At 46.1% G+C, this 11436-nt stretch overlaps 3 protein-coding genes across 6 annotated transcripts; 1 reads left to right on the top strand and 2 right to left on the bottom strand.

The window, feature by feature from the left end:
- Positions 1 to 55: 55 nt before the first annotated feature.
- On the bottom strand, positions 56 to 2347 carry RB195_019491 (uncharacterized protein; the record flags this gene model as incomplete). Of its 3 annotated transcripts, XM_064187358.1 has the most annotated exons (2): positions 56 to 856; positions 899 to 2347. In XM_064187358.1, 2 exons carry the CDS (start codon positions 2345 to 2347, stop codon positions 56 to 58), a joined length of 2250 nt encoding a protein of 749 aa, XP_064043237.1. The 3 variants fall into 3 exon arrangements, with proteins under 3 accessions (XP_064043237.1, XP_064043239.1, XP_064043238.1); XM_064187357.1 differs by lacking the exon at positions 899 to 2347 and having other exon boundaries at positions 56 to 643; XM_064187356.1 differs by lacking the exon at positions 56 to 856 and having other exon boundaries at positions 857 to 2347.
- A 1109-nt stretch (positions 2348 to 3456) lies between these two features.
- RB195_019490 (uncharacterized protein) lies at positions 3457 to 6431 on the top strand (the record flags this gene model as incomplete). The annotated part of the gene is made up of 2 exons (XM_064187355.1): positions 3457 to 5945; positions 5996 to 6431. 2 exons carry the CDS (start codon positions 3457 to 3459, stop codon positions 6429 to 6431), a joined length of 2925 nt encoding a protein of 974 aa, XP_064043236.1.
- Positions 6432 to 6614: 183 nt separating this feature from the next.
- RB195_019489 (uncharacterized protein) lies at positions 6615 to 8941 on the bottom strand (the record flags this gene model as incomplete). Of its 2 annotated transcripts, XM_064187353.1 has the most annotated exons (7): positions 6615 to 6694; positions 6766 to 6844; positions 7625 to 7743; positions 8366 to 8508; positions 8565 to 8675; positions 8769 to 8823; positions 8932 to 8941. In XM_064187353.1, the coding sequence occupies 7 exons, from the start codon at positions 8939 to 8941 to the stop codon at positions 6615 to 6617; spliced, it is 597 nt and encodes a 198-aa protein (XP_064043234.1). The 2 variants fall into 2 exon arrangements, with proteins under 2 accessions (XP_064043234.1, XP_064043235.1); XM_064187354.1 differs by lacking the exons at positions 6615 to 6694; positions 6766 to 6844 and adding an exon at positions 7093 to 7104.
- Positions 8942 to 11436: the final 2495 nt, after the last annotated feature.

Here is an 11436-nt window from a genome sequence, read left to right as displayed (position 1 = left end):
GAGGTGAGCACGAAGTCAGGTGTTCCTGGTCTTCTTCACTACTTCCTCGGTGATCTTATACGCTCCCCAAGCTGCTCGTCTCCTCCTGCCCAGGGGTCAGGTCGTTCATCATGTTCAGTTCCCGACCCAGATAAACGTAGCTGGTGCACTCGGATATGTTCGTTCCGTTGAGCGTGAATGGGGCATCCGAGACCCATCCGTTCCGCATGAACATCGTCTTTTGTAGATTCAGCTGAAGACCGATGCATCCACATGTTTCGTCGAATTTGGTCAGCATTCGTTCCGCTTGGCTGATGCTAGGTGTTACCAGTACGATGTCATCAGCAAAGCGCAAATGGTGTAGCTGCCGACCATCAACCTTCACTCCCATGTCGTCCCATTCCAACTTTCGCATTTCGTTCTCGAGGGTGGCTGTGAATATTTTGGGTGAAATTGTATCACCCTGTCGGACCCCCCTCTTCACGTCAATGATGATGTTCTTGTAGAATGGCGAAATTCCGGTCGTGAAGTTACTGTACAACTCTCGAAGTACCTTTATGTACTGAGTAGGGACGCCTTGGTTGTCCAAGGCTTCCACGACCGCTTCCGTCTCAACCGAGTCGAAAGCCTTCTTTAAGTCGATGAAGGTGAGACAGAGCGGCATCTTGTACTCTCGTGATACCTCGATGAGTTTCGAAACAGTGTGAATGTGGTCAATCGTGCTGAATCCTTTTCGAAACCCTGCTTGCTCGCATGGCTGTCCTTCATCCAAGACTCTTTCAATCTTATTAAGGATTACTCTTGTAAAGAGCTTGTAGATGACGGACAGTAGGCAGATTGGGCGATAGTTGCCGATGTCATGTGGATCTCCCTTTTTCTACAACAACACGGTCTTGCTGGTCTTCCACTGTTTAGGAACCTTGCATTCCGACAGATAACGTGTAAAGAGCCTCGCCAGGGTGTTGATGAGTACTGGCGGAAAGCTCTTCAGGTGTTCTGGTCTTATTCTGTCGGGACCGGGTGCCGTACGATTTCTTACCGACATGATAGCATGTCGTATTTCGGACGGGAGAACCTCTGGAATGACTTGTCCATCTTCCCTCAGATGGTGAGGAGGCAAGTGGACATGGCTGTCGAAGAGATCAGAGTAGAAGTCGTAGATGATTTTCTCCATCCCCCTTCTCGATGCAATGGCTGTTCCCTTTGGGTTCCGGAGAGCAGTCATCCTCGTCTTGCGACTGGCGAAGTCTCGACGGGCATAGCGGATGCTTTTCCCCGCCTCTGCAGCTTCAGCCAGCACTTCTGCTCTTCTCTCTTTAAGGTCTTCCTTTATCGCCTCTCGGCAAAGCCTTGCGAGCTCGGACCTGAGTTCTTGGTTCCCTGCGGCTCGTGCTGCTCCACGCTGGCGTATCAGCTCAAGAGTTTCAAGAGACAGGCGCCTCTTGGTGGTTTTAAAACTCTCAGCCTTCTTCGCGCAGTCGTGAAGGTGTTCGACAAGCCGGTCATATTCCTCGTCGATGTTGTCGATTGCGGAATCTTCCCAAAAGCCGGCTAGCGTAGCGAAGAGATCCCAGTTGATGGTAGTCCTGGGATTTCTCTCTCTGAACTTGGCGGCTTTCTCTGCTCTCCTTGTGAAGGAAAATCTTCCTCGGAGGAGGCGATGGTCCGATCCCGTGTAGAACTTTGGTACAACACCGACGTCCGTCAGGCAGAACCTTTGATTGACGATGATGTGGTCTATTTCATTACGGTACCCTCCACCGGGTGACTCCCACGTCCAGCGTAGAGAGGAGTGCTTCTGGAATTGCGAGTTCCCATGGATGGTTTTAGTCGTCATGATGAACTCGGAGAGCCTCTCTCCCTGGTCATTCCATTGTAGGCCGTGGGTCCCGATGTGAAGTTCCTCCGGCGTTCTTCTTGGGCCAACCTTAGCGTTGAAATCGCCAACTATGACCTTGTAGAAGGCATGATCTTCTTGGTAGAACTTCTCCAGGTCCATATAGAAAGCTTCGACTTCTTCTTCTTCGTAGCTTGATGTTGGAGCGTAAACGACGAAGATAGTCAAAGCTGGTATTGGGCCACATCTTCTCATCCGCAGACGTCCGATTCGGGTCGTAAGTTGTTCAAAAGAGTCGATGTTCTTTGCCATACTCGTGTTGACGAGGACGCCAACTCCACCAACACCTCTACTGTCGCATGTTCCTAAGAACAGTTCTTCTCCAGTTTCATATACGGCGTTGAGAGGGTGACGTCGTCTCGTCTCGGTCAGTCCGATGACGTCGTACTTGATCTTCTTGGCTTGCATCATCAGATCTTCGATGGCCGCTTCCGATGCAAGCGTACGTGCGTTGTAAGTACAGATCGCCATCCTAGTCCTTTTCCGTTTTGGTAGCCTACATGACTCCTGCAACCCCGTCCTACCTGGCGCTACCGTACCAGGCTTTCCTCCGGAATCAGGAGACTCTTTTCTATTAGTCCCATGAGTTTCTGGGAGAACTTTCGTTCTCCCGGTGTGGACATGTGGAGCTTATTTGTTGGAGGCGACTCCAAACCGCCTCCCTTGCACCTCCCAGTCACTTGATTGCAGGCTTTTGGCCGGACCGACGTGCGGGATACAAGGATGTCATGAGTCAGTCCTGGCTCAGCAGAAACAGGGAGTCCATCCCCTGAATCCACCTGCGTCTCTGGGCAAGCGCAAGGTCGCTTTTGGTCCGCGATTAGCCCCCTATCCGCCACCCGGGGACGCGCCACGTAGCCTCGCGACTAACCGGCTGTGATCCCTCTAGAGAGGGAGATCCGTGGTGTCCGAAGTTAGAAATTTAATATTCATACTAGCATTTATATACATCCTGCGCCTATATATATATATATATATATACATCTCCCTATATATATATATATATATATATATATATATATATATATATACATCCTGCGCCTATATATATATATATATATATACATTATATATATATATATATATATATATATATATATATATATATATATAGGTGCAGGAGGTCCACCATGGGACCACAGGACACCGCGGGAGCCGTTCCACTTCACTCCCGTCTCACGGGAGTGAAGTGGAACACTATACACTATACCCGCCCTATATATATATATATATATATATATATATATATATATATATATATATATATATATATATATATATATATATATATATATATATATATATATATATATGTAACACTGCTGCAAATCCTACCTCACGCCTCAAAGCGGCGCAGCGGTGGCCCTGGCCGTCGGGCAGCTATGGTGGCGAGACTTCGTCTCGGCAGGTTCAACCATGCCACAAAGGTGTCCGGCTAGTAGCCCGGTCCTTGGGCCAAGGCTACAGGCTAGCTAAGCGAGGAGGTAGTACGACGATTCCGGTGCCAGGCTGCTAGCTTGCTAGTGCGACAAGCCGACCGAGGACAACACCCCCGTCGCGTCATACTGCTAATGTCTACTATGTGTTCTTCAGAAGCTAGGGCGTACCCCAGAAGCGACGCGCATTGTCCTCGCCCGGGCAATGTGGCAAATATACGAGGGCTACCGACTAGAGGACGAAGCCGGCCAAAGAAGTTAGTCCGCCATCGCCAGCAACATCCAGTGCGCTTGGCAACACTTAACGTTGGGACGCTTACTGGAAGAAGTCGTGAACTGGCAGACAGTCTCAGAAAACGCCGTGTTGACATATGTTGTGTACAGGAGACTCGCTGGAAAGGCTCCAAGGCAAGGGAATTAGGCGATGGCTACAAGCTGATCTACCACGGCACATCAAATCGCAACGGCGTTGGTATCATATTGAACGAGTCGTTTAGAAATAGCGTCACAGCGGTGGATCGACTATCGGATCGCTTGATGGCTATAAAAGTAGATACAGGAGAAGTGGAATTGCGAGTCGTCTCTGCTTATGCACCACAGATGGGCTGTAGTGAAGAAGAGAAGGTGTGCTTTTGGGAAGATCTGGAGCAGTACGTCGAATCCCTGGAAAGCGAAGAAGTACTTTTAATCGGAGGAGACTTCAACGGACATGTCGGTTCCCGGAAAGATGGATTCGAGAGTTGTCATGGTGGATACGGCTATGGAGCTCGTAACGACGACGGGTTGCGAATCCTGGAGTATGCTGTTGCAAGTGACTTGATCATTGCTAACACGCAGTATCGGGAAAGAAAATCGCATTTGATCACGTACACCAGCTGCGGTCGTGAAACACAAATAGATTTCTGGATGTTACGCCGACGAGATCGCCGACTTCTGCAGGATTCAAAAGTCATCCCTACAGACCATGTCGCTGCCCAGCACCATCTGCTCGTTATGGACTTGAAAATCTCCCGTCCAAGGAAGAGACATCCAAGGACTGAAACACAGCGCATCAAATGGTGGAATCTGAAGGATCGAAAGGAGGTATTTTTCGTGTCCATGGCTCCATCTACACTTCACCACCCTACTCGTAGTGTGGAGGAAATGTGGTTGTCTACTTCCAGCGTTATACGCTTGACCGCGGAAAACACTCTGGGAAAGACGGCTCTAGGTAAGCCAAAGGTACAAAAGGCTACATGGTTTTGGAACGAGGAAGTTCAGGCGGCAATTCGTGAGAAGAAGTCCAAGTATAAGCTCTGGTGGAGGACGCGTCAGCCTGAAGATCGGGGTGCTTACCTAGCGGCGAAGAGGGAGGCTAAGAAGGCAGTCTCCAAGGCGAAGTCGGACCGCTACAAGGCTGTGTACGACATGCTTGATACCAGAGAAGGCGAGCGGGCAGTGTATCGTTTAGTCAGAGCACGTCATCGCTCAACGTTGGATATGGAGCACACCAAGATCGTTAAGGGAGTTGATGGAGCCGTTCTGCGCCGCTCTGGTCAGATCCTGGAGAGGTGGCGAGAGTACTACAATCATTTGTGTAACGAAGAGTTCTGTCATCCTCCCATCCCAACCGTTCCCAGCGTCGAGGGTCCTGTTCTACCAATTACTGCCGTCGAAGTCAGTGCTGCCCTCGCAAAAATGAAGTCGAACAAGGCAACCGGTCCTGATGACATACCTGTTGATTTCTGGAAGCTGCTAGGAGATCGAGGGTCCATGTGGCTCGCAACTCTATTTAACAAGATCGTTGCAGAAGGACGGACTCCAGACGTTTGGCAAACTTCCGTGACCGTGCCTGTCTGGAAAGGGAAAGGAGACATTGCTGACTGCACCTCGTACAGGCCTATACGACTGCTCTGCCATACGATGAAGGTTTTTGAGCGTGTCCTGGAAGCTCGTCTGAGGAAAATTGTTAGCGTTTCACTCAACCAGTGCGGTTTTGTGAAGGACTGCAACACTATAGATGCTATCCATGCTGTCCGAATCCTCCTGGAGAAACATCGAGAGAAGAACCGCAGTGTGCATCTTGCTTTTTTCGATCTCGAGAAAGCTTTCGACCGTGTCCCACATGAGCTGTTATGGATGTCCATGAGGTCGCATAGAGTATCAGAAGAATATGTACGGTGGACGAAGCTGCTTTATGCGAAGCCTACCAGCGTTGTACGATGTGCTGTTGGAACAAGCAGGCCATTCCCTGTACGAGTAGGGGTTCATCAGGGTTCATCCCTCTCACCTCTGCTGTTCATACTGTGCATGGACACGATAACGAAGGAAATCCAGAAGCAGCATCCGTGGACTCTACTCTTTGCCGACGATGTCATGCTCGCGTCGGAGTCTCGAGATGATCTTCAGAAACAAGTGCAGTCTTGGAAGGATCAGCTGCAGCAATATGGATTGCGCCTCAACACATCAAAAACTGAGTACATGGAGTGCGGACCCAGGATAGAGGATGGTTCAATTCGTGTTGATGGCACCGAATTAAACAAGGTGAACTGCTTCAAGTACCTTGGATCCAAAGTGACTTCCACAGGCGACATTGATCAAGAGGGTCGAGCACGTGTTAATGCTGCATGGATGAAATGGAAAATGGCAAAGGGGTACTATGCGACAAGAAAGTCCCTGTTCGACTGAAGTCGAAGATCTACAGGACGGTTGTGCGTCCTGTTGCCCTTTACGGATGCGAGTGCTGGCCGACAACGAAAGCCTTGGAAAGAGTGCTGCACGCTATGGAGATGCGGATGTTGAGGTGGACGATAGGTGTAACGCTAAAAGAGAAAGTATCCAACGACACTGTGCGCTCCATCTTCGGTGTCGTCCCGATAACTGAGAAGATGAAGGAGGCGCGACTGAGATGGTTTGGTCACGTATTGCGGCGGGAGGAAGATTCTGTTGCCAAAACCGCTCTGAAGCTCGACGTTTCAGGAGTGAGGCCGCGCGGGAGGCCAAAGATTCGCTGGTTAGACCGTGTGAAGCTGGACATGATAGATGCACGTTTGTGTACGGCTGATGCAATGGATAGAACCAAATGGAAGACAAGAAGAAGCAGAAAAGCGGACCCTGCAACAACGCGGGACAAACGCTAGGAAGAAGAAGAAGAAGATATATATATGTAACAGAATAAGCCCGTTATTGTATAGCATGATATATGATTGTTAAAAGACTGGATGTTTGTGAGAACAGAAATCCACACATCGGTTCTGTGCTTCCGTGATTCCGACGAAGAAGTTGAGTTTATTCGGCAGTTGATTTCCCCAACCATATGGGTTTCAAAGTTTGCTGTAAGGATCCATGTACATTTGTTTCAGCAAAATGTTGCCTTTCAAATCAGATAGATCTTTTGGCGCACCTCAACAGGCGTATTTCAGAATGTTACGTTGCACTTATTTTTTTAAGCAGATTTCGGACTCACTGAAGTACCGTTCTCCTCAGCGACTTTCAGATTTACAAACATGCTTTGATCGTGGAAGTCAACTTGTCCGAACGCGCTTCGCAACCTCTATATTGATTGCAGCACGTAATACGATTTAAAAATTTGGGTAAAGTAACAGCTACTGAGATTAGTTGAGATTTTCCTCACAGAGCTTTGAATCGCTTCGCGATAGACGAGTTGAGAAATGAAGATAAGCTCGCTACGCCTTGTTGGGTACCATCGACTTCATTGATTTCATCCTTCCAAAAATTGCTCACCGTTTCCGAAAATGATAATCCTTTTGCACCAAACCATCGTCTTCACTATCATCAAATTCAAAATAATTTCTAAATGCATGTTATGTTAAGGGTAAAGTGCTGGTTTAGTGGATAATGAGAGTAAAGATGGTTGAAAGTATGATTTTGCCATAAAAATAGAAATGAACAGAAAGGACCTCAAAAAAGCGGTGAGGAGCAGCACACTTCAAATTTTTTGTAAGTTTACAGACAGCTGTGGGTTAACTACCTAGTGGTGCTACGCAGTTAATGTTCAGAACGCCACATTGAGCACAGTTCTCTGGCGATTACAAGATATTGCGATAAAGGAAAGGACTTCGAAGCCTAAATCCACCTTATCCGTAATATAAGTAAAAGGTCGGAATTATGGATGTCCTAGAAGCGGGATTAGTTTATTTAACTTTCTTCTTTGCAGATCCTAATGTGACATTCTACGAACACGTCTTGCACGGATGTAGCAAGATTGTCACAAGCTAGTGATGAGAATAAATGAGAACATGCACTTGCCGCCAAAATGTTTGAATCACGAAGTTAACCACCGGTTCTGAGAACTATAAATTAAACGGAATACCTGATCCCAGTAGCCTAACTTTTCAAAAATTGGTTGGATGTTGGAGGAGTACGTGCACACCCAAGCAAGATCATCAACAATTTGCTCGCGATCAGGAAGGAGTAGGTAAAAGTTACCATCTGCAAGCACATGGAAGCTTATTCACACTCTGCCAGAAGAAATTTACCATTATGATCATCTAGCTTCAAACTAACGCCATTCATTTCCGTGCTCGAGAAAGGCAACAAAGAAAAAATAACGGTAGTATTTTGTGTTTTTAGCAGGTACTAGGTACAGGTTCCGGTGCTCGTGTCATAGCACAATAGTTTTTAACGTAAAAGTCTATCTCATTAGGTTTCTCAAATATTTAATTTGGCTGGGCTGTAATTTGTAGAACAAGGCAAGAATGATTGGATCATTGACATTCAGCAAATACCTAATTCAATTGTTTACCTTATCAATTTAGTAAAGATCGCAAGAGGGGAACTGGGTGGGTTTCTATTTTTGAATGTGTCTTTTGATTTTAATGAATGAAGCAAAAACAAATGCTGAAATAAAGGTCTGTAACCTCGGATCTAATTATTCACAGTTACAGCTATCACATTTAACAGAGATGGAAGTAAATGAATGAGCCGAGGAATGGAATTCAGCGACTTCCGGAATTATTCTTTTATTATTAGTTAAGAGAGTGTGGGGCTGGAAAGCTATGTACTTGGAACAGCGCAGTAGGGGTGGTTCTGGAAACTAATATCTGGAACTCACATATGTACGTAGCAGTTGCTAACATCATGTACAGCGGTACAATCCTTTTGAACCTTCGTAGGTAGAAAGTGCCGATTGAATTTGACGACAACTTTTTTCCAAGGAGGATTTTGGTGATTAGGAACCCGGACAACACAAAGAATCTGAAAGCAAATTATTGTTTCGCATGACTATATGTAGAAAAGAAAGAGAAAATCACATGTCTACGCCGATGAAACCAAGTCGAAACGAATCAGGCTTAAGATGCATCAGAAGTACGAAGAGGATTGCAAATCCCCTAATGCCCTGAAGATCGTCTCGCTTTCCCATCCTAAAATACTCAGACTAAAAATACCTCGCCAGAATGATTACAATGATCTTTCTTACAAAAAGTTACTAAATAAATTGGAAGCTAACAACCAACTTGGTTTTTCGAGGGGTAACGGCTCTTTCAATTTCTTCAACATCTTCTTCTATGCCTGTAACAACTTTCATGTCTGAAAAGGATCTTCCCCAATGAGTGCTCAACGATCAAGTCTTGATTACAACGAATCAAAACAACGACCGAAAAAAACGTAAAGACATACTCAGATACATGTAGAAAAGGTGGGGATTAGTAGAAAACGCAACACATATATTGAATGAAATAAATGAATGAAATGTTCCATTTATATCATTTAATTGTCATGATTATGATATATAGTAACGGGCTTATTCTGTCACGTGTGTGTGTCAGTCACGAAATTCGAAAAAGTGGGTGCGACTGGTATATAATAACGGGCTTATTCTGTCAGATGTGTGTGTGTGTGTGTCTGTGTCGCTCACGAAATTCGAAAAGGGGAATACGACGGTTCCACCGGCGTCGAGTTGGTGCCTCGATGCCAGAAAGCTATAAAATGGAGTGCAACGGGTCAACGAGCGTCAGATAACTACAAAAGGGTGTGCGATGGGTCCACCGGCGTCGGATTGGTGCGAAGGCGTCGGATAACTATAAAAGGGGGTGCTGCGGGTCCCATGGCGTCGGAGTGGTAGGCCGGCGTCAGATAGCTATAAAATGGGACGGGACAGGTTTCACGGCGTAGGATTGGTGCGCCGCTGCCACACTGCTATAATGAGGCGACGGCGTCGGATTGGTGCGAAGGCATCAAATAACTGTAAAAAGGAGTGCGACGGGTCCACCGGCTTCAGATTGGTGCGCCAGCGCAGGATACCTATGGAAGGGGTTTTGACGCGTCCAACGTCGTCGGATTGGTGCGTCGGCACCAGATGTCCATGAAATGGAGGTCTCACAGCGTCGAATTTCTGTGTCGTGGCGTAGAAGTTTCGCACAGTAACTTTTTGTGCATGTCGCAAGAGGTAAATGGGACGTCTCAAACGTTTCATAGTCGTGTCCACTTTCCCCGTTGCTTTTCATCCCTCCGACTCCCACGTTCTTCGGAAAGTGGAAACATAAATGCTAACTGCTGCTTATATAGTATCCAACTGTTTACATGATCTGATGTGGAACGCTATCTTTATCAGTACGATGAAGTCGTTCACTTCATTTTTTATGAAGCATCATTCCGTGATAAGTGTTGGGGGAACAAGAGGGAAACCTATACTTTGAGTAATGATTCCAATTCGTGTCTATATTACATTGGTATCTTAAGAGTGCTTAAAGGTGAAGTTTGTATGTTCTTCAAATGTAGAACTGACACGTTTACAAAGAAAACTATGCATCTTTAACCTAAATTTCTTTTAAGAAAAAGAAGAAAACGTTGTTAAAAAATCACAATTCCTGAATATACAAACAGTGCCAGTCTGAAGTCCGGCTTTAGCCGGACGTTCAGACTGGTACTGTATATAACATCATCAGGCGTAGCCGGCTATGCTCGGTCAAGCACACCGCAAGAGTATCACCAAGAATTTTCCAAGCTACGGACAGGACTGCCCTTTTCTTCTTTTCTTCCAAATTGTTTTAAGAACGGTAGCATTATCCCCTTATCCCATTATTTTCTGATAAAGACAAAGCTCATGAGCAAGGGTAACCACGGGCTGCTATGCAGGCAACAGTGGGTGGTGTGTGCGCAAGTACTGGGAGTAGCACACATTACGAAGAGAGCAACGCACTGGGGAGTAAACGTACGCAGAAGTGCAACCGGACGGAATAATCGTGAAATACATCCCCTGCGCAAATTCCACACTCGGACAGCGACTCGCTCCCAGGCTGACACGTTTGTTCTAACATGTTCTTACTTGTTTGGTAGCCTTAGGTCAGATACCGGGCAAGGAGCTTGCAAGTGTACAGCAAGGTCGCCCTTTGGAGGTACGGGAGGGTTGCATTTTATGCGTTCATCTGATATCTCCTTTAAGGATCATAACCTAGTAAGGTTATGCTGGGACCGACATATCAGCCTACAAGCAGGTCATCTGAGAGCGGAACTTCCGGAATGTTTGTTTTTTATACGCTTGTATTATTAAGCAGCACTACAGGTGCGCCTGTCATGGCTCAGTTTTTTTAGTCGAAAACGGCGAATCAGTTTGTCTACTCTAGTAGAGAAAAAATACTTGTCTTTGGAGTCGAAGAACTCTGGGAACCCATACTGTGTTTCCCGCTGGATGCGGAAGTGTTTTCTCTGCAAAGAGTTGCCAAAATGCCTGAAGAAGTGGTAATCTGATGGAGATTGATCAGATGAGTATACAATATTTTGTAGGTTGTTCCGTACAATTTATAAATTGTTGGTTGTGCGAGCTGTTCTCGGCCTGTCTTAAAAAGTGATCGTGCTATAAATTTTCGTTGACCTTTGAACCAAGCACCAGAAGAAGTCCGAAAGTCTGTAAATTTCGGCAGCGAAACTAAGCCTCTTTTTGTTGCTAACAGCGGTCTTCTCGTTCTTTTTATAAATATCAGCACTGTTGAAAGATTGTTCAGCTTTTTTGCTAACGGTGTCAGAACTACGTTTCCAAAATATTCAAACTTCAACTTTACTCTAAGAATTTACGTCTATATTCTTTCCTTTCTGCTCTAGATCCAAGCTCTTCTCCTCTTCTTCAAGACAATTAGCATAGAATGACGTGATGAACGCCACTTAAACAACCCGCTTTACTTTTTA

This window comes from Necator americanus, chromosome II (assembly GCF_031761385.1).
Source record: "Necator americanus strain Aroian chromosome II, whole genome shotgun sequence".
NCBI lineage: Eukaryota > Metazoa > Nematoda > Chromadorea > Rhabditida > Ancylostomatidae > Necator > Necator americanus.
Note: the sequence above shows the minus strand (reverse complement) of the source record. Positions and strands in the feature narration are given on the sequence as shown.